The sequence below is a fragment of the Thermobia domestica genome, chromosome 2, assembly GCF_964235325.1.
Source record: "Thermobia domestica chromosome 2, izTheDome1.hap1.1, whole genome shotgun sequence".
Taxonomy (NCBI): domain Eukaryota; kingdom Metazoa; phylum Arthropoda; class Insecta; order Zygentoma; family Lepismatidae; genus Thermobia; species Thermobia domestica.
In genome coordinates, this window is record NC_137455.1 from 122,902,921 (window position 1) to 122,925,672 (window position 22,752).

The following is a 22,752-nucleotide window of genomic DNA, read 5'->3' on the forward strand; positions in this document are numbered from 1 at the left end:
TGGAGGTTAAAAAATTTAAATTATTTGACGGTACTTTATATAACTAATAATATGAGTTTTTAAGTTCCATTTCCATTTGCACTAAAAAGTAAGGTAATTGTTTAGTATGGGGAGGCCAAAACTAGCAAAAAGTAGGATGATTTATGGAAGAAATGAGTTGATAGTGATGTTCAAGTAGTCAAGAAAGTATCGAACACAATTTTTAGGGCAGTAGGGGATTTATACAAAACGGAAAGGTAAGTAGAAGTGATTTATGTGAGAAAAGAAAGTGAATTGTTGGTAACGAAGATAGAAAACAATGTGCCATGCGGGGCTCTAACCCGCTTTCATTCGCTAACGCTCGCTCTGCAATGCTGTCTGAATTTAATGTTGGTAACGTAATTTAACGTATGAAACCATAAAACAACCGCATTGGAATAGGATATCGCAAAAAAGTAGGTGCAAAAGCTGGCCCCCAATGCTAAAGAACAGCAAAAATTAGCAAAGTACTAATTTACAAATGATGAAAAGGAACCATTTTGTAAAGTAATTTAGATTATGTAGAAATAGAGATGAAGTACTATTAATAAACCCTGAACCACCATTAGTAATAGACGTCGGTCTGTCTCCTCTCTCTGACTCGAATTTCTGAAGAGGTACTCGGACTTCTTTTACATGTGAATTAACGTATGGAATTTCGAAAAATAGGTAGAATGAAAGGTCATGTATGACAATGTTACGTGCTAAAATATAAAGATAAGTAAGTATTTTGAAAATTTTGTGAACATAAATCTGTCTGCGCAAAGTTGATAAATTGGTGAGACATGTATCTTCCAGCATTTACCCAATCTAATTGGTTTATAACATTTATAAATTTAATGTGTTTATAATATCAGTAATAAAGTCAAGTTGATTAATTTCACTTACATATAAATTTAAACTGTTTAGTGGTTTAAAAGTATTAATTTTTTCACACATAATTAATTGATAGAACATATTGTAAATAAATATACATTTATGCGTACTCTCTAAATATAATAAAGTGTTAATAAAGTAACATAGTACTGTTCAGAATATACATTTTAAAGAACCTTCTGTGGACAACAGTGATAATATGCTGTGATATAAAAATTAGTTGTTGAGTTGATTTTAGTTTAGCGTCCCGTTCAGCAGCGAGGCTATATGAGACGTGGACCTACTGATTAACGTGGAATCCGAACCACATGAGCTCCCGCCGGGAACCGAACCCGGGTCTCCCACGCCAAAGGCGCGTATGCTAACCGCTTAGCCTCGAGGGAGCTCTGATATAAAAATTAATTCAACTTTGAAATCATAATATAGTAATAGAATGCAATTTTCTATCTGATAGTACATAAATTCCCGGATAAATTCCCATTTTGGGAATCTTCCCGGAAATATTCCCGAAAAATATCTTCCCGGGAATTTACCCATCACTAGACGTACCTGGAAGATCAAAAATAGCATCGACAACCTTCTGCCAACGTTCTGGAATTCCATGGATTCCATCGCGATAGAACTTGGCGGGCCGTCAAGCAAAGAAGCTATCTAGTGTATTTTGCACCTCTACTAGTGATTTCAACTGGTGTCCTCTACAGGGTTCCCACGAAAAAGTGAAGATGGATTTCCCTGACAAAAATCCTTGTTTTCCATGACATAAATTCTTGAATATAAATAAGAAGATATGGGGTAAACTCTATCATACACTTTTTTAACGGCCTCCTCCATCCCCATAGCCGTCCAACACAATCTTTAATTACCATTTACATATTTGTTATGTTCAGTATGAGTAACTGTCATTTACACACAATCTAACATGTAAGAATATAATAATATATGTATGATACGGTACCACATACATTGCAAATTAGACATTTTTTACTTGAAAAAGCAATATAACATGCTGTCAAGAATATATTGTCAAATATCCGAGAGACCTAATACTATCAGTCCTAAAATGAAATGAAATGAAATCTTTAAGTTTTACGTTCCACGGTTATGTCGGCTAGGCTAAAGGAGACGGTGATGATGAGAAATGAATGAAATGGTGGAATGAAGAAAGTGGGAGGACATGGGAGAATCCCGAGAAAACCCACACACATGGTGTTTGTCGACCACAAAGTTCACCTGGCGGAGTTGGGATCGAACCTAGGACCCCATCCACCAGAGGTGAACACTCTACCACTGAGCGACCACGGCCCACATACTGCCAACTCTGAGACATGTTAATCCTCACATTTACACTTTTAAACAGAATTTTGTTTTGCTTTGAATTTGTTTTACGAGAGCGTCTTGTTTTTGTTTGTAACCTAATTCCATTTGTTTCTTCTTTGCTTCCAATTTCTTAACTTCAGCATTTGGTTTTCCTTTTTCACCTTTGATTTTACTTTCCTCTGTACTTTTGATTCGTTTCTGTTTAAGGTATTCATTATAGCGTCTCCGAGCTGAACGAACTGACAGAAGCATTCTTCGATCAATAGGAACAGATTCCACAACTCCATAGTACATAACTGCATCATGCACCCGCCTCTGTGCTACTAGAGAATCTTCGATTTGGTTTCCTACAACTGCCTTATTGACTGAGAACCCGCCCTCCACTGAGGCATTGTCGTGGGATGAAATTAAACATTTCCACAACATATCACAAATCAGAATATTCTTGTTTCTTGGACATTACCTTTGCAAAGAAGTCATCTGACCTGATACTACCCATCTTCACTTCGTATTCTCTGAAGCCAAGACCCCTGAATTTCAGTACAGAAAGACAAATCGACACTTTGCTTTTTCAGCTACAGAATCATATATTCTGTTATGCTTATGCAGAGTTTGTAGGAAGCATTTCATCCTAGTCTGACTAAGTTCTGGATTGGTCTTTTGTAGCCCGGGGTCCAATGCTGACAGAGCAAGTACCAGTGGGCCTTATGCAGAGTTGTTCTGACGCGTGATTAGAGCCATACTTAAGAGTTCGACTAACATATTTTTCCTGCAGTAGTCAGACCTTTAGTATGACGCTAATCATACGTCAAAATGACTCTGCATAAGACGGAGTTTGCACTTTAGGAGGCTCCTTTCAACAATCTTCTTGATTGTGCCCAGCAAAGCTAGTTTATCTTTATCTGATGTTTTCAGTTCTTACAGTAGGTTTTCTGTCTTAAAACAGATGTCCACGAAGATGACAAGTCAAACTTCGATTTCTGCTTTTACATTATCAATTATCCCCCCCCCCCCACACACACACACATACATACATACACAGTACCTCACTTCCTCAGCACGAAATAGCAACACTGCATCACTGTCATCATTGGGAATGCTGTACCATTGTGGTCCTCTTCACATGTCAATCTGTACAACTGATAGAGAGGAAACAATGTTAGATTGAGAAAAGAATGTTACACTTGTACACTTACTTTCCCTGATTTTCCATGACTTTTACGCAAAGTGCATGATTTCCCTTATTTTCCCTGATTTTCCAGAAAGGTGGTTGTCTAAGGAATGGGATAGGTGATAATCGGATTGTGCAATGTCTGGGGAGTATGGCGGATGCAATAGTGTTTCCCATCCAAGGTGCAGAATGGTGTCCCGGGTCATCCTAGCCACCTGAGACTTAGCGTTGTCCCTAACAAGAGGACTCCTTTGCGATTGGTTCCAGAATTTTGAGATTTTCTTGAACACGGCTCAACAGCTAACAGTACACAGTTGCATTGATGCTCTGACCAGTTGGTTGTAGTTTCCGATGCACGATGCTGTAAGCAGTCCACCAAACACATAGGAGGATCTTCTTCTGGTGCAGTGCTGGTTTCGAATGTTTTGAAACCGATTCATTGCTGCTAACCAATGATGGCGGCGTGGAGATCCGTACAAGACGCACTTCTCATCACATGTCAACACCCTATCCAGAAATAGCTCCTTCCTCAGACGAGACAGCAAAGAAATACAGATGTCTGCTCGCGTTGTCTTCTGGCCAAAGTCAAATCATGTGGGACCCATCGATCCAACTTCTAGCGCTTCCCAGGTTGATGGAGGTGCTGCCGAATGGTTACTCCACTCATACTGAATTGTCGTCCCAGTTCCTCACATGTCTGAACACCGTTCACCTCAATTGCTGCCTGAAGATCTTCATTTTGTACGTGTGTTGGTCTTCCGGCGCGTGGTGCGTCTTCGTCACCGTCCTTAAACATGTTAAACCACCGCTGTACTGTCTGCGTAGTCACGACACCTTCACCAAAGGACTGGTATATCTTCCGCCATGCTGCTGTGACGTTTGACCCCAGTCTGAACTCGTACAGTATACACGCGTTATGACTCTCTGTGGAGGTACCATGTTCACTCTGTCGTTACGCAAGTTCACGGTTTAACTGAACTGCCACAACCAAGTAGTATGTTGGATAAACCCATAACAACAACTGGCCTTCGCCTTATCTCCATTCGCATTCAACTCACGGTGTGAGGATCAATTGAACACAGACCTCCACAAACTGCTTCTTGTCTTTGTATGACAAATTTTGGCCTTATATCTAATATATCCTATTACAATGTTGATCATTCCATTATTCTGAAAATTTGCTGATAATATATAAGAAATGTCCAAAAGTATCTGTATCGGTATCGGCCTCTTCAGTATCGGTGAAAAAGAGGTATCTGTACATCTCTATTCTTCAGGAATTGTATTTTTAGGTGCCTTCCATCTCAATTCAGGCAGAGCATGTACCATCACCATCTCAGATATTGTTGAAACTTTTTTTTATAGCAACTAGACATGTTTTTAAGAGACCCATATTTTTTTGTTTTGTCGAAAAAAATTTTCCCGCCAAGTAATGGGCCATCAGAGACGGGGAGTACAATTTATGAATTGTAAAAGACATGGAAAATGGTCAACTTCGGAGCCCCACCATTCAGCTATGGAGACAGGTAGAGATATAATTCTTGTTGTGGTATGTACATAGGGATATAAATAAACTATATTTTATTATACTTCGGTTTGCGCATACGTACCTTTTTGTACATAAATTAACAAATGAACGTTAATTTATCTGAAAAGTCGAAGTTTGCGAATTTTTTTCGAGCACTTCCGGTTCGAATTTTAAAATTCTGTTTTCACGGTTGGTAAGACCCAGTTACCCGCTTTCCGAAAAAAATTTTGTATCTCTTCTGTGTGCAACCGTTTTGTCGCAAAAAATTCGAGAAATTGTAAAATTCTCAAAAATCGCCATTTTCTCGAAAACACCATCTTTTAAAATTCTGAAATTTTGTCAGATGGTTTAGCTTTACATGAATAATAAACACACCAAATACCATTCTCGACCAATGCTTCATGAATTAACTACAGCCTTTTGAAGTTAGCGAAGTTTCGTTAACTTTGATGTTACCTTATACATCGTATAATGTAACATGGCCCGGAAGTTTTGGGCAACCAGTGTATATATGAATTTAATATTTATTAAAATTTTATTTTTAATATATAATTAATCAATGACTTGATTTGAAGTAGACCGCAAAATTTGCGTTAAGTTCCTTGAACTAATGATTTTAGTATATTTAGAGGGAAATATATGGTAATATATTTACATTGAATAATTATTCGTATATTTAGCTAAAATATAATATTATTTTAGGAAATAAGGTAATTTCTGGTCGTTTTTAATCCTTTCCAGTCAATTTTCATTCATATTTTTGGCTTTGGGGATCTTCGAAAGAATTCAAAATTTTTATTTCAAAAATCTTCTTTAAAATTTTATATTTGTAAAGTCAGCCATAGTAGCTTCTTGGAGCATCCCTTTGTTTAATCTAAATTATCTGTGATTGGATCTTCCGCAATCACAGGTGTGGTTGAGATTTTTCGGCTTCTTTGATCTTGATAGATACACCTATCATCGTATAGTTACGTCACAATGAACCTCCAATTAGGGATCTTCTTCCCATTGTCATTGTCTTTACCGGAAGCAGTGTTAAGTTATGGACGTACGATAATCTCCGTCCATAGGAAAAACGTGAAAGAGAATTAGTTAAAGGTTTCGACACAAAATAATTGATACCTTTGATATCTGTGGACATAATATGGAAGGCAGTGAGTAGGTTGCTGTGCTCAACGGACATAGGATTTTCTGCAGTGAGAGCAAATCTTTCACGTCAGAACCGAAAGTGGTTTGGGGGAAAAGCCATCTTCACTGTCGACTCATGGATGTCAGATCCGATGATTTGATTTTTTGTGCACCGAGGTAGGCTCTCCATCCTCGAGAGCTGGTGTAAAATAACAACAACCTTCAGACGTGGGAGAGAAGTATTCTATATTTTTCCCATGGAATCCAAGTAAGTTATAGAAGATAGCATCAAAATTTTCTGTTGTTTTGGCCACGTGAGAACATGCTAAATTTCTAACCTTTTTCGGATTGGAGTAAGTGTTATGTTATTGGCGTGGTGATGTCCACCAATATGATGTGCTAAACGCTGCGTAGTTTTCCCTAAGTTATACAATGTACAAAATCTATGATGTGACATAAAATACTCGTTCAATGGAGGGGGAAATATTGTTCTTTTGGAGTTTCAGTGTGGATGTTTGTTACCAACAGTCCATGAAATGTGTATACTTTCGAGTACATACATTTCACCCCCAAAATTATATTTTGAATATGTAATCTCGTATATTCTTTTTTTTAATTTATTATTTTTCCGTACTGCTATATTACATAATTAAATCCATTCTCTGGTTTGTGCTCACCTTCACTGTAGTTTGAATACGATGAGACAAAATGTATACAAAGTTTCGACTCACATCGATAACAAGGGTGCTTGCGTAGCTATTGGTAATGGGAGATACTCGTCAGTGACAACACGTTCGTTATGTATTTTAAATTCCTTTCACCAGAAACCAGAAATTCGAATTTTTAAGCACATAGTTTAAGACTTTTTTTTTTTGTTTTAACAACATACAAAAGTAGAGCTGAATGGTCGACGTCCCATACGTCCTCGGTAAGAAGCAGGGTGTGTGCTATATTATTAATCTGTTGAATAAAGTGATGTTATATGTTTTAGTTTAAGTTAGTTAGATAGTTAGGCTAGGGACTAGGTTAAGTGTACTTTCTTTTCATGTAGATGTATCTAGTGTATGTGTTATCTCAAAGGAAAATGTTTTTGTTGTGGGAATCAAAGTGGATTAGGTCTGAGCTCATACAAGGGAGGTCACCTTGTCGGTATAAATCCTCCGCGCTGACCCCACCTCCACAACGGTATCTGAAGAGAGAATACTAAGAAAAGAAAGTAAAGCATGTAGCACACAGCCGTAATAAGTGATACCTGTGTAGTACAAGGCTCATGTGGTTATAGTAGTAAATGTCTTTATTTTCAAATTGTTTTTGACTAAACTAAACGTATGTAGAATTGTTCATGATATGTGCAGAGAGTATGTAATGCAATGATGGACTTACCCATTCAGCTATGTCTAGAATTTTCCTCAATTTCCAACCTTTACGACATTTTTTTTTTTAAATGTATTCTCCTGTTATCTCTTATCATACAGAAAGTTAGTGTAAATAAAGCGTGCGAGTCGAAACAAAATCTTTCATTGTCCAGTGCAGAGCTAATTATTTTAAAAAAACGATGTAGTATAGTAACTTCAATAGTATTGTTGGTACTCAGAAAGTGAAGTGTTTAAAGCAGTACGTAACGAAAGTAAATATAGCGTCTTGAAAACTCACAGAATCGATTTCACTTAGTGTGACCGGGGTTGGAATCACAGACCTGCCAGAAAATTTCACTTCGTTAATAAGATCAGCTAAATTCACTTTGGCATTCAGTTTTTTTTTCCGAAATTCCATCCCGTTGCGCGATTTAGATTTGATTCGAGAATTTTTTTTTTATCTGGGTTAGTAAACACAAACATTTAGATTTTCGAAGCATTCACCGTCAGTTTCACTCTTGGGTCAGTGTCTTGTTCTGTCGGGTTGTGGTTTGTAATCTTATCTCTTGATGGGATGCAGGCTATGACCTGCGGATCGGGATGCTGGACTGCGAGTGAGAATGAGGGAGGCTTAGAAATCTTCACATTTTGGGACGATTTGAGTTCTACTTTCCGGAGATGATTGGTGTAGTGGATGGGTCAGTGAGTGTTGACAGCTTGCCCGTCTGGGCCCGGTGGGTTCGCGTTCAGCAATCAGTGACACATTCACGCAATCATAGTCTTAAGGAAAGTGAACGTCATACAGAAACACAATATCAGTATCATCATCATTATTTTATTTTATTTATTTACATTTTTATTTTTTTTACATTTTTATTTTACATTTTTATTTACTTTTATATGACTTTTTTTTTTTTGTAAAATTGGCGTTTCACAGCCAGGATCTGTTATTTCAATCTTTCGCGAGTGCTAAGTGAATCGTATTGAAAGAGCAGTGTAATGTAATGGGGACTGTTGTGACAAACGACTCCTTGAACGATGTGTAGTCACTCTTGAGTTTGTATATGTGTAACTTGGGGAAAACAATTTATATGAAATGGAGATGTCTGCTGGTAGCAGGTCGAGTACTGAATCCCGTAGTCCGGATGAATATGTATGTTGTAGTGAAGAAATACAGGGTTTCAGTGTGTATTGTGACGGTTGCTCTGGATGGGTGCATGCACAGTGCTATGGTATAACCGACGAGCAGGTAGAAGAATTGAATAAGTGTAGTGAGCCCTGGTTTTGTAAAACGTGTGTGGCCAAACAGCTGACTGTGCAATCGCTTTCCAAGTCACAGGAAAGTGGAAGTGAACGGAACACCGCGACGCACGACACGGGAGAGAAACTCTTACACAACGGTGGAGAGAGTGTCGGAACTGCAGGTTCCCCTGCATCCGTGACAGACCTTGCAAAAATGTTAGAACGTTTTAGTCAAACTTTAACTTTAACTTTGGACCAAAAATTTGAAAAGGTTGACAGTATTATGAACCAAAGATTTGAAAAGGTAGATAATAATTTGTACGCGATGAATCAAAAATTTGATTTGTTAAAGTCGGAAATGATGCAAATTGTAAACGAAAAAGTCGATAATGTAAACAAGGACGTATCGGACCTCCGTAACGAAGTTCGCGATTTATACACTTCGGTGGGGGAATTTCAGGATACGATAACAACGCGGGTAGACACCGTTGAGGAGAATCTCCGGTTGTCAGTAGAAAAGCGAAATCGCAGATGTGATCAGCTCGCAAAAGAACTATCGCATCTCGAGTCGAGCACCCAGAAATCTTATGACGTACTCGAGGCTAAGATCCAAACTTTGGTGAAGGATCAGGAGCAAAGTAAACCAGGTCGTGTCGGTCGCAAGCGGTCACGTGACTTTGTTGGTTGTGAGGGGGTTGACTCTGACGGAACAGACTCTGACACCCGAGTGGATGTACCAGTCTCTTCGGTTGGGGAGACTCGTACGGTCCCAACGGTGACAGTCTCTGTCTGTCAGCCGACCAGAGTTCACACTAAGAATGTCTGGCCGTTTGACTTAAATTCGCATTCGTTGGTCACGAACAATTCCAGTCCCACCTGTGGGGATATCATGAGTGGTCAGGTTGCCTCTAGGACTTTAAACCCATTATTGACGTGGTCTCAGGCTTCGGTCTCGACTTCCAATGTATGTAGCTTAAGTCATGTAGTGTCCAGTAGTGCCGCAGACAGGACTCCTTCGTTTGTTGGAATTCCGGAGGGAGTATGTAGTCACACAGTGGTATCGATGCCAAGCAACTTACCTTTTGGACCAAATTATACTTCTTATTCGAATTTTGGACAAAATCATAATAATGCAAAGAGCCCTGTGATTGGCTGCAACTCTCCCCTGAATTCCAGCAGATATGAGGGATGTTCTGGAAATAGGGCGTTAAATTTAAGGCTGTCGGAGCTAAATCACTTACCAAACTTCACTGGAGAATATGGTTTGGCCAGGTCTTTTCTTGAAAGTTTAGAACAGGCGTTTAAGATAATCTCTGCGTCGGAATACGAACGCATGGTTTTGGTACCGTGTTGTTTGTCGGCTGGGGCCAAGACTTGGTACCAAACGGTCTGCAAAGACATCAGCAGTTATGCGGACTTTGTGCGTCTATTTAAGGAACACTACTTCTCGGCCAGGATGGAACGCCTGCAGAAGAAATTCATACAAGGAATGAAATTTGACCGGTCCAAGTATAACCGGCTAACTGACTTTGCCTGGAAGGTCATAGCCGAATACTATGCTGTGGCACAACATCCAGATGAGACAGAACTCATTGAAATTGTCCTAGATTGTCTGCCAGCTGGAGATGCTAGATTGTTGCGAGCCGTGGAGCCCAAGAATATCCAGCATCTGATTGTTAAGATAGCCGAAATAGAAGGTCATCCGGAACCTATGGAACCAGTAACAGATAAGAAATTTAAGCGTCTGCACATTCGGCAGGCCAAGATTGGGAAAAAGACCGAAAAGAACGGGAAGTCTCAACAGACAAAAGACACTTCGTCGCAGACGGAGGAGGACGAAGAAAAGAAGAATGGTGATGCCAAGAAAAATGGAAATGGCAATCAATTCTTGGGGAACCGAGGTCGAAGAAGAAATTTTCAGGCCAGAAGACCCTGGTTCAACAACCGAAGGCAAAATTGGGGGAACGGAAACCAGAATGTTCCATATGTTTCCAATCCTAATTACCAATCGGGAGCAATGAACTTTGGATGTCATCGAGGTGCATCCCAACAGTGCGCGCCGAGTTCGAACCACATACCGGGAGCGCAAGCCTATCCGGGATACATGCCGAATTTGCCTCCTGGAGGAGGAGTGGCAACTCCCACATCCACTCCTTCCCCAGCGGTGAACATGGCTATGTCCACTGGTTGGCCTCCGCCGTACACGATGTTCATGCCGCCGATGACGCAGCCACCGGAAGTGAATAGGAATAGTTCAGAGAATGCATGTCGCTGCTCTCACTAAGGGAAATTGAGGACTGCGATATGGATTCCTTGAACAGAAACAAAACATAGTCGAGAAAAAAAAAGAAAGAGAATCGTAGGTTAAATTTAGATTAAGGTAATTTTTGTTTGTTTTGAGTCTATTTTTGTGTCCAATTTTCTTTTCGTTCGTTTAGTGTAGTTATAAATTCTTTGTTAGGATTAAGGTCTCTGAAAAATTTTCAAAACATTTCCTATATTGATTGCATTGCATTAGTGTATTTTATAAATAAAATGTTAGGTTAGAGAGAAAAAAAAAAAAAGGAGCTTAACTTAGGACTTCTAAGTTAGATTTTTTTTTTTCCGAAGCTCCCGGAGGATGTTACCTTATACATCGTATAATGTAACATGGCCCGGAAGTTTTGGGCAACCAGTGTATATATGAATTTAATATTTATTAAAATTTTATTTTTAATATATAATTAATCAATGACTTGATTTGAAGTAGACCGCAAAATTTGCGTTAAGTTCCTTGAACTAATGATTTTAGTATATTTAGAGGGAAATATATGGTAATATATTTACATTGAATAATTATTCGTATATTTAGCTAAAATATAATATTATTTTAGGAAATAAGGTAATTTCTGGTCGTTTTTAATCCTTTCCAGTCAATTTTCATTCATATTTTTGGCTTTGGGGATCTTCGAAAGAATTCAAAATTTTTATTTCAAAAATCTTCTTTAAAATTTTATATTTGTAAAGTCAGCCATAGTAGCTTCTTGGAGCATCCCTTTGTTTAATCTAAATTATCTGTGATTGGATCTTCCGCAATCACAGGTGTGGTTGAGATTTTTCGGCTTCTTTGATCTTGATAGATACACCTATCATCGTATAGTTACGTCACAATGAACCTCCAATTAGGGATCTTCTTCCCATTGTCATTGTCTTTACCGGAAGCAGTGTTAAGTTATGGACGTACGATAATCTCCGTCCATAGGAAAAACGTGAAAGAGAATTAGTTAAAGGTTTCGACACAAAATAATTGATACCTTTGATATCTGTGGACATAATATGGAAGGCAGTGAGTAGGTTGCTGTGCTCAACGGACATAGGATTTTCTGCAGTGAGAGCAAATCTTTCACGTCAGAACCGAAAGTGGTTTGGGGGAAAAGCCATCTTCACTGTCGACTCATGGATGTCAGATCCGATGATTTGATTTTTTGTGCACCGAGGTAGGCTCTCCATCCTCGAGAGCTGGTGTAAAATAACAACAACCTTCAGACGTGGGAGAGAAGTATTCTATATTTTTCCCATGGAATCCAAGTAAGTTATAGAAGATAGCATCAAAATTTTCTGTTGTTTTGGCCACGTGAGAACATGCTAAATTTCTAACCTTTTTCGGATTGGAGTAAGTGTTATGTTATTGGCGTGGTGATGTCCACCAATATGATGTGCTAAACGCTGCGTAGTTTTCCCTAAGTTATACAATGTACAAAATCTATGATGTGACATAAAATACTCGTTCAATGGAGGGGGAAATATTGTTCTTTTGGAGTTTCAGTGTGGATGTTTGTTACCAACAGTCCATGAAATGTGTATACTTTCGAGTACATACATTTCACCCCCAAAATTATATTTTGAATATGTAATCTCGTATATTCTTTTTTTTAATTTATTATTTTTCCGTACTGCTATATTACATAATTAAATCCATTCTCTGGTTTGTGCTCACCTTCACTGTAGTTTGAATACGATGAGACAAAATGTATACAAAGTTTCGACTCACATCGATAACAAGGGTGCTTGCGTAGCTATTGGTAATGGGAGATACTCGTCAGTGACAACACGTTCGTTATGTATTTTAAATTCCTTTCACCAGAAACCAGAAATTCGAATTTTTAAGCACATAGTTTAAGACTTTTTTTTTTTGTTTTAACAACATACAAAAGTAGAGCTGAATGGTCGACGTCCCATACGTCCTCGGTAAGAAGCAGGGTGTGTGCTATATTATTAATCTGTTGAATAAAGTGATGTTATATGTTTTAGTTTAAGTTAGTTAGATAGTTAGGCTAGGGACTAGGTTAAGTGTACTTTCTTTTCATGTAGATGTATCTAGTGTATGTGTTATCTCAAAGGAAAATGTTTTTGTTGTGGGAATCAAAGTGGATTAGGTCTGAGCTCATACAAGGGAGGTCACCTTGTCGGTATAAATCCTCCGCGCTGACCCCACCTCCACAACGGTATCTGAAGAGAGAATACTAAGAAAAGAAAGTAAAGCATGTAGCACACAGCCGTAATAAGTGATACCTGTGTAGTACAAGGCTCATGTGGTTATAGTAGTAAATGTCTTTATTTTCAAATTGTTTTTGACTAAACTAAACGTATGTAGAATTGTTCATGATATGTGCAGAGAGTATGTAATGCAATGATGGACTTACCCATTCAGCTATGTCTAGAATTTTCCTCAATTTCCAACCTTTACGACATTTTTTTTTTTAAATGTATTCTCCTGTTATCTCTTATCATACAGAAAGTTAGTGTAAATAAAGCGTGCGAGTCGAAACAAAATCTTTCATTGTCCAGTGCAGAGCTAATTATTTTAAAAAAACGATGTAGTATAGTAACTTCAATAGTATTGTTGGTACTCAGAAAGTGAAGTGTTTAAAGCAGTACGTAACGAAAGTAAATATAGCGTCTTGAAAACTCACAGAATCGATTTCACTTAGTGTGACCGGGGTTGGAATCACAGACCTGCCAGAAAATTTCACTTCGTTAATAAGATCAGCTAAATTCACTTTGGCATTCAGTTTTTTTTTCCGAAATTCCATCCCGTTGCGCGATTTAGATTTGATTCGAGAATTTTTTTTTTATCTGGGTTAGTAAACACAAACATTTAGATTTTCGAAGCATTCACCGTCAGTTTCACTCTTGGGTCAGTGTCTTGTTCTGTCGGGTTGTGGTTTGTAATCTTATCTCTTGATGGGATGCAGGCTATGACCTGCGGATCGGGATGCTGGACTGCGAGTGAGAATGAGGGAGGCTTAGAAATCTTCACATTTTGGGACGATTTGAGTTCTACTTTCCGGAGATGATTGGTGTAGTGGATGGGTCAGTGAGTGTTGACAGCTTGCCCGTCTGGGCCCGGTGGGTTCGCGTTCAGCAATCAGTGACACATTCACGCAATCATAGTCTTAAGGAAAGTGAACGTCATACAGAAACACAATATCAGTATCATCATCATTATTTTATTTTATTTATTTACATTTTTATTTTTTTTACATTTTTATTTTACATTTTTATTTACTTTTATATGACTTTTTTTTTTTTGTAAAATTGATGTCACAGTTAGCAACACTGGAAACAATAAAAGTGCAATGATTTGATGATGTTTGTGGTTCACATTAATTAAATGAAGAATAAAAGGTTTTCCTGACTGATTTTTATTATTTTGATCAAAAAAGCTCTCTGGAATAGTAAAACGAGCCCGCCCCTTACTCGTCCGTTTTTTTAAATCGAAGTCATCTGAAATGGAAATTACGATTACGAAACACACAAATTTTAAGTTTACTTAAAATGGCCATCCAATAAATTCTGACAATCTATAAAAAGCCTGCACTATTACCTCAGTGATGACTTGGAATGATCCAGACAAAGTCTCAATTAAGTGCGATGACATTACAGTGATCGAAAAAGGACAAAAAGTTTAAAAAAAAAATCGAAACAATCTCTTACGCGTTCCATCAAAGAAATTTACGTACTTTCTTTTAAACAGAACAATCTCAGCATAAGAATGGGTCACTCGGAATTTTATAGTATTCGACTAAAGTGGGTCAGTCCGCAACCTGCTAGGGAAGTGTGTGTGTGTGTATTGTGCAAATTTTAAGTTATCTGCTACTGCGTTGCAACAAATCAAAGGTGCAACCTGTATTGAAGCAGTCATGAGTGACCTATTTCCTTTAGTAGTATGATCCGCTGAAAAAGACAGCTGTCTTCTTCAAGAATGTAGTGAATGTCCTGAAATGAAAGGAATAAGTGTGGAGTCTTTGATCCTGCTGAAAATGAAAGTGTTACGTATGCCATATGGGAAAACAATGATCTCGTTAAACAAAAAACTGTGCCACTTCCCGTTTTCGTATCGTACATGGCTGGTTTAACTGTAAGACTTGTAATTCATGACTACATCAAGAAAATCCAAAGAGAATTAATTGCTACCGAAAGCACCGTATAAAATTTTAAGATACAAATTCTATTTTACTTCATGTGGACTTCGTTGAAAACTGGACTGTTATTCTGCAAAGTGAAATTCAGTTATATCGCCGGAATATGGAACAACTGACAGTTTTGTTGTAATAAGCGACGACAAAACACACGATTCGGCTCATGTACTCATAGCCATAGACAAGATTCTAAAAATACTCGAAGAAAACCGAAAATATAGGTTATGGAAAAAGGTTCGAATACGTGGAAATAAGTGTCTACAATTTCCCAAACCGTGTCAGTGATTTATGATGGTGCTGCATCCCACTTTAAAAATCGCTTTTGATGTTCGAGATGCAGACAGGTCCGATAAAGCAGTGGTTTTGCAGTGAAACCGGCCATGCTAGGGTCTCTGCGACAGTATTGGGGAGGGGGGGGGGGGGAGTGTAAAGAACGCGACATAACCTTAGGCAAAAACAGGTACAAAGTATTAAAACCGCAGAAGAATTCGTGAGTATAGTGCAAGTATAAACTCCGGGTATTACTCTCGTTTTGTTGCCTGGAACTGAATTCGACAACTTCCGGAAGAAAGAAAGAAAGAAAAAAAAAAGCAAGAATGGGAAAGTATGTAACTGGTATTCAACGAAGTCACCTTTGGCTTTCGGAAAATGGCGAAGTTTTTATGGCAGTAACGGGTCAACATAAACTAACTTCATGCTTCAAAGTGTAGATTTAAGAAGTCTGCAAAAAGGAACTTTTGTTACATACATATGCTCAAAGGCGCCGATTTCTCTGTAGATTGAGGGGGAGGGGATTGAGATGCAGAAGGTATATATATATATATGAGGATTTTAAGACAAATTGCATTCAAATTAGGTCAAATATTGTATATTCATAAATATAATAGAGGGCTCACATCAGCTTTGTGGGCTCCGGTCCCCCCCCCCCAGGATCGACGCCCTTGCATATACTTATGATAATCAGTGGTGCGTAGCAGAATTATGAATAAATCATGAATTACGTACAGTTGAAGTGCTGTTTGTGCTTCCACATGGATTTTCAGCAGGGTACAGGTTTCCAGAAGAGCATAACAGACGTGAAAATAAGTGTTTTGTGATTATCGACAATGTGCTACGCAGGAGCGGATCCAGGACGAACTTCTGGGGGGGGGGGGAAATGAAATACTGCTACTTAGAGCTACTTTTAAGAGCTCCAAACTCTGGAATGGGTTTTATTTATATATAAAATAAGAAAGTTTCTTCTGGGAGGGCGATCGACTCCTTGGATCCACCTCTGGACGAGTTGTAAGTGTACTACTGCTATTAGCGAAGAAGACACCAAGCAAGCAAATGATTGGTCCATGTGAAAAAAAAATCAGTGAAATTTTGCTTCCGAAGACCATTTTAAGTAAGTGAACTTAAAATTTGTGTTTCGTAATCGTAATTTCCATTTCAGATGACTTCGGTTTAAAAAAACGGACGAGTAAGGGGGGAGGGGGCTCGTTTTACTATTCCAGAGAGCTTTTTTGATCAAAATAATAAAAACCAGTCAGGAAAACCTTTTATTCTTCATTTAACTAATGTGAACCACAAACATCATCAAATCATTGCACTTTTATTGTTTCCAGTGTTGCTAACTGTGACATCAAAGTTAACGAAACTTCGCTAACTTCAAAAGGCTGTAGTTAATTCATGAAGCATTGGTCGAGAATGGTATTTGGTGTGTTTATTACTCATGTAAAGCTAAACCATCTGACAAAATTTCAGAATTTTAAAAGATGGTGTTTTCGAGAAAATGGCGATTTTTGAGAATTTTACAATTTCTCGAATTTTTTGCGACAAAACGGTTGCACACAGAAGAGATACAAAATTTTTTTCGGAAAGCGGGTAACTGGGTCTTACCAACCGTGAAAGCAGAATTTTAAAATTCGAACCGAAAGTGCTCGAAAAAAATTCGCAAACTTCGACTTTTCAGATAAATTAACGTTCATTTGTTAATTTATGTACAACAAGGTACGTATGCGCAAACCGAAGTACAATAAAATATAGGTTATTTATATCCCTATATACATACCACAACAAAAATTATATCTCTACCTGTCTCCATAGCTGAATGGTGGGGCTCCGAAGTTGACCATTTTCCATGTCTTTTACAATTCATAAATTGTACTCCCCGTCTTTGATGGCCCATTACTTGGCGGGAAAATTTTTTTCGACAAAACAAAAAAATATGGGTCTCTTAAAAACATGTCTAGTTGCTATAAAAAAAGTTTCAACAATATCTGAGATGGTACTTTTTTTTTTTTTTTTGCCTGAGTTGAAATGGAAGGCACCTTTAGTAACTTTAAACATTGTTTTTTGTAAAGGTGGAGTTGCAACTCTTGGGTACAGATTTACTTAAGAAGCCCTTAACCGTTATTGGTACGTCAGCGTTTTTCCGGTACGGCTTAAAACCGACAGTTAGAAAAACATAAGTCAACTTGTGCTGCGTGGCCACTAAAATAAGAAGTGTATCTAACTATAGTACTGGAAGGACAAAGTTGGAAGATACGTGCGGTAGCACTGGGATGTATCCCTAGGGAGCAGCGCATTAGTGGCGGTGGGTATGCGCGTAAACGAAAAAAAATCAATAAAATATTACTTTATTTATTTTTTTAAGTTTATTTATTTATTTATTATTATTAAATCAATAAAATATTACTTTATTTATTTATTTAAGTTTATTTATTTATTATTATTATTTTTTGTAAAATTTAAAAATCTACGGTCGTACACAACAAAAACAAATGACTTACTCTGTACTTTTATATGGCATAATTTTGGATTTGGGAGATCTGAATTTTTTGGTTCAAATTCATACTTTCTCGCTATATTTTCTGTATTTTTGTTTGCTCAGGTCTCGTTAGGTTAACTCAGTACTTACCTTTACGGCTTTCTCGGTATATTTTCTATATATTTTGAATGCAACTCGTCTCCTAAGAAACTTCATAATTTAGTTGGACTCAATTTCGTGAAAAATGAAATACAAAAGTAAGAAGGTTACGTATGCACATCTAAAAATAGGATATTTTGTAGTGCTGGTTTACTTTTGGCACATCACATTTTGGAAGATTTACAGGTAAAATTCAATACTTTGCATGAAAAGACGGTGTATTTCTGCACAGTGTGCAGAAGCTGTATTTTATGTTTAAAAGTAGAGTGCTAATAGTATGAAACCACCACCGAGTGCTATTGAATCGAACCATTGCCAAAATCCACTTGTTTTTAGTACCCTTCCTTACCCGTGTATACATCGTCGCACGTGTCAGCTCCCCTTCGGACGCACTCACGCGCTATCGTGCGCTCCCAACTTTCTTCGCCCTACCCCGACTCGGTTAGATCTCATTCGTGCTTTTCAATGGCCACCTAGCACAGATTGATGTTTTCTTTAACCTTTTCTTGTACTGTAGTTTTTAAACGCCGTATTTAAACGCAAATCGTAAAAGAGTTGTAATTTTTCAACAATTATTTCTGATGGCCAACTTAAATTTTATAGATGCCAAGTGAGATGTTTTCATCTCGACCAACGCAAATCATGTAAGGGACAATAAGAAGAAAATTAGTCAAAGAATTATAATTTTTGGATTGAGTATAGCCCGCTCCTTCCAGTGATTTTTAACGAATCATAGTGATTCTAACGATTCATATTAATTCATAATGAATCGGAATCGTATGTTATAAAGACTTAAGATGTAAATCTTGTGGTAAGGAAGCTAATATATTAAACTATTAAACATTGTAAACTAACATATTAATTAAGTAAAATGTTATATGTTTCTTTTTGAAGTAATATATTTTGCTCGTAACCTTCGTAATGGCCACCGCATTGTTTAACTGTGCCATAAAAAATGACATACCTGTTGAATTCTTTCTCCCATTAAAGACATTCCCGGTGCTCCATCCATTACACCATGTATTATGAATACGGGCTTATATGAAACACAATACTGAATTTCAGATATCATAAGTACGAAGCACAAATACAAATATTGCAATATCACTTGTAAGATCTTTGAGGAAGAATATTTCATATTGACTGTTAAAAATCTTTCAAAAAAAGAAAAAAACTTATAGTTTTTGTTTACTTTAGTCCTGTAATTATCAACATTCAAACAGCTGATCGATCCTATGTTAAAAATAAATCTATGCAGATTTATGCTTTTGTCTTTCGTCCCAGAGAACAAGATTCTTATATCTGTACTGTATTGCCTCAGACAATTCGGTGTAGGTCAATGGGGATTTCCCCTTTTTTTATTATTTATCTGAATTTAAAAGAACAGCATGCGTAATAAATATATTTCTTTCTTTTATATATATGCAATATTAACGATTTAAATGGATTTGAAAAGTCCCTTAAGCTTCGCCCACTGAAAACTACATAGCTCTATGTTTATCCGGAAATAATCTTAAGTCGTGCCCAAGTCTATCGGAAGTCTAGGGCGTTATTTGGATATAGAGCAAATAGATGGAGAAAGGATTTTTTAAAGATATAATGACATACTGTAAAACTTCACGAATATTAATTTTACATTCTACATTAAAGCAAAGTCAATCGCTTTAAAGCTCAATCGCTGCCGTAAAAAAATTAATTACATCACACATGATGAATTGGGTGGTTTGATGTGATAAACTATGTTATCTAAATTATACAATTACAGAAACCTGTTTAAATTATGTTATTGTACCACGTAATTTTTGAATCTCCTCACTGTATGCAATATTCAATTATTTCAGATACAAACTGTAAAAGTGTCGAGCAAATTTATCAGAATGAATTGTTATCAAATTAGCTTTGCGTACCACAAATAATTTATATTAACTTCCATTTTAAGATCCTATTTCATGAACTATAATTTAAAATCATCATCATCATCATTACAGATATTCTGAAATTATTTTTGCAATTAAAAAGCTCCATGCTCCACAGTCTTCAGCTAACCTCTTCGTCTTCAAGGAAGATTTTGCTATTTGGATATCATCCATTAATACTAGTGTCATTTGCCCCTCCCTCTCTTTCCTGATATAGTTTCTTCTTAGCCAATGTCCGAACCAGTTTCTCTTCCTCTACATAATAATATTTAAAAAATGTCTTTTTTCTCCATCATTTCTCAAACACATATAAACTCTACTAGAGCATGATATGAAGGTTATGTTGACTGTGCCAAATAACTGTGGGAGGCAGGAGAAAACATATGTATTTAAAGACATATGTATGAGATGATCGGTAATTTCCTTTTGTAATAAAAAGATTTCTAATATATATATAGGGCGTAACGGGAGGTAATACAAATACTGCGGTAGGTGATTCTTGACATCAAAAGAAAACAAAAAGTCCTCTTGCATATTGTCGAATTCTGCGCGTGTAAGAGGGATAGGGTTGCCAGCTTGAATCGAAAATCGAGTAGAAAGATGTACACATATTTCTGGAGCTGATTTGTCATATCAAAGAAAAGCAAAATGGCCTTTTGCATGGTGGATTGATTTGCAAAACTTTCTATTTCATTCCAATTGTAGTGATTCGAGCTTCAAGTTGGCACCCCTGTCACTTGTACATAATGTGGAATTCGATAATATGTAACGGGACTTCTTGTCTTCTTTTGATATGACGAATCACATCTAGAAGTATGTGAACATCTTTCCGTTCCGTTTCAATTGTCACTATTTGATTTTCAATTCCATACTGGCAGTCATACACGACGCGGAATTCGACAACATGCAAGAGCACTTTTTATCTTCCTTTTATGTCACGAATCACCTACTGCAGTATTTCCATTACCTCCCTTCACACCCTATACTATATATATATATATATATATATATATATATATATATATCTGTGTGTGTGTGTGTGTGTGTGTGTGTGTATGTATGTATATGATACACATGTGACCAACTGTTCGTAGGACAATGTATGTACTCTATTATGAGTAATAATTTACCTTACGGTCAACCTTAAACGTGAATAACATCTTGCCTTGATAAGAAGTAGGTAATCACGCGTTTATTATCACTGTGCAAGAGTGAATTTACAGAAGAGTGAATTTCATCCTTTATTGATTTTGGGCGCTGAACACGAAATTGACGATAAAAATGTTCTCCTGGCTAAGATTTACTTGTAATTATACAATTTACATGTTACCTATAACGCTATAATAATGAAATTGTAAAGGTAAAGGTCACAAAACATTGAAAGGATTACGGAAATAAAAATAGCTGTTCTTTTATTATTTCTTGGACACTGAACAACAAAATGACAATGATAATATTCTCCTAGCTCAGATTTAGTGAAAACTGCATAATTTGCCTTTCGCATATAACGCTATTATAATGAAATTGTAAAGGTAAATGTCACCAAACTTTGAAATGATTACATAAATAGAAATATCCGTCCCTTATAATAAATCCAATAGCCCAAGAAGGACAAGCATGTTTCTGTATAGTCTAATGACGAATCGCCGAACATGTTCAATTGTAACAAAGACAGATTTTTCAGCGGTACACCGAATTAAAAAGGAAAAGAGTTTATTTAGGTGAAGATGGAATAATAATAACCAGAACCAATTACCACTGTACTCAAAGGTTTCCAGCAGAAGTGTAATGCTTTTGAGAATGAGTGATATCAAGCATCTTTCACGCTTCTCAGGTGAATGTAACGCTCCCTTGGTATCTTAATTTTTAAGCAAGAAGCCAAGGCTATGAATATGTCCCATGTCCAGTTACTAAGTATCATCCCATTAGTACTAGATGAATCGGCACAGTCGTGGTTCAAACTACAACCCAAGCCATTTAAGACTTACCAAGAATTCAAAATGACTCTTTTAGATACCTTTCAATCAGCTCAGGTGATATCAAGTAAGTTAGCAACTTATAACAACACTAAGTTTGACCCAAGGGTGAATCAGTCAGTGAAGCAGTTCCCAAAGTTGCATGAACTATATCCTACGTTATCGGAAACGTCTCTCTTATTAGACGTCGCAGCGTTACTACCATGGAAATACCGTGAGGTGTTTGTGATTAAATCGGCGCAACCATTCCCCGATTTTTATCTACTATTGACCATGTAGATTCCCTACGAAATTGTGAGATGAAGTACCGGCAAGATAAGAGTTACCATAAAGCGAATTTTAAACCTAGTGTGCATCAAGTGGTGAAGAGCAAGTCTAGCAAGCGAACTACACAAAGTGACGAAGAAGGAGGCTACCAACAGCAGAAGAAATTGACGCAGGGCAAAAAACGCAAGGGTAAACGATGTCAGCGCAGAACATACAGAAATGACGGATCTGCATCCGAAGAAGGAATGAACGAGGAGGAGACCAGGAACCAATCTGAAGTAAGGTCTAGACAAAGAGATATCCGCGGCTAATAATCTGTCAAGAGACTGTAGCAATTTAACCCCTCATGCACAATAGAATGAGACGGAACACGTCAGAGGTAATAACGGCAACCAGCCGGGAAATGCATCGACCGTGGGTTTGTAGGCCTGTAACCCACGTCCACAGAAATACTCAGGACCCCTCAGCAGAGATATCTAGTGTGCTTTTCACATGTTAGGAGTAACCCCGAAGAACGAAGTGATGTTGAAGATGATTATAGTAAAGAACTGGTAGAAGAGGTGGTACACTTAAGTTCAAAGATTAG

The 22,752-nt window shown here is 37.4% G+C and overlaps 1 protein-coding gene across 1 annotated transcript in view; it reads right to left on the bottom strand.

Annotated features, from left to right (window-relative positions):
• Ppt2 (palmitoyl-protein thioesterase 2) overlaps window positions 1-19,281 on the bottom strand; it is a 42,765-nt gene extending 23,484 nt beyond the window's left edge. The window contains exon 1 of the mRNA XM_081745597.1: window positions 18,972-19,281. Within this exon, the coding sequence (XP_081601723.1) occupies window positions 18,972-19,145 (174 nt within the window). The 5' untranslated portion in view covers window positions 19,146-19,281. The remainder of the gene's footprint in view (window positions 1-18,971) is intronic.
• Window positions 19,282-22,752: the final 3,471 nt, after the last annotated feature.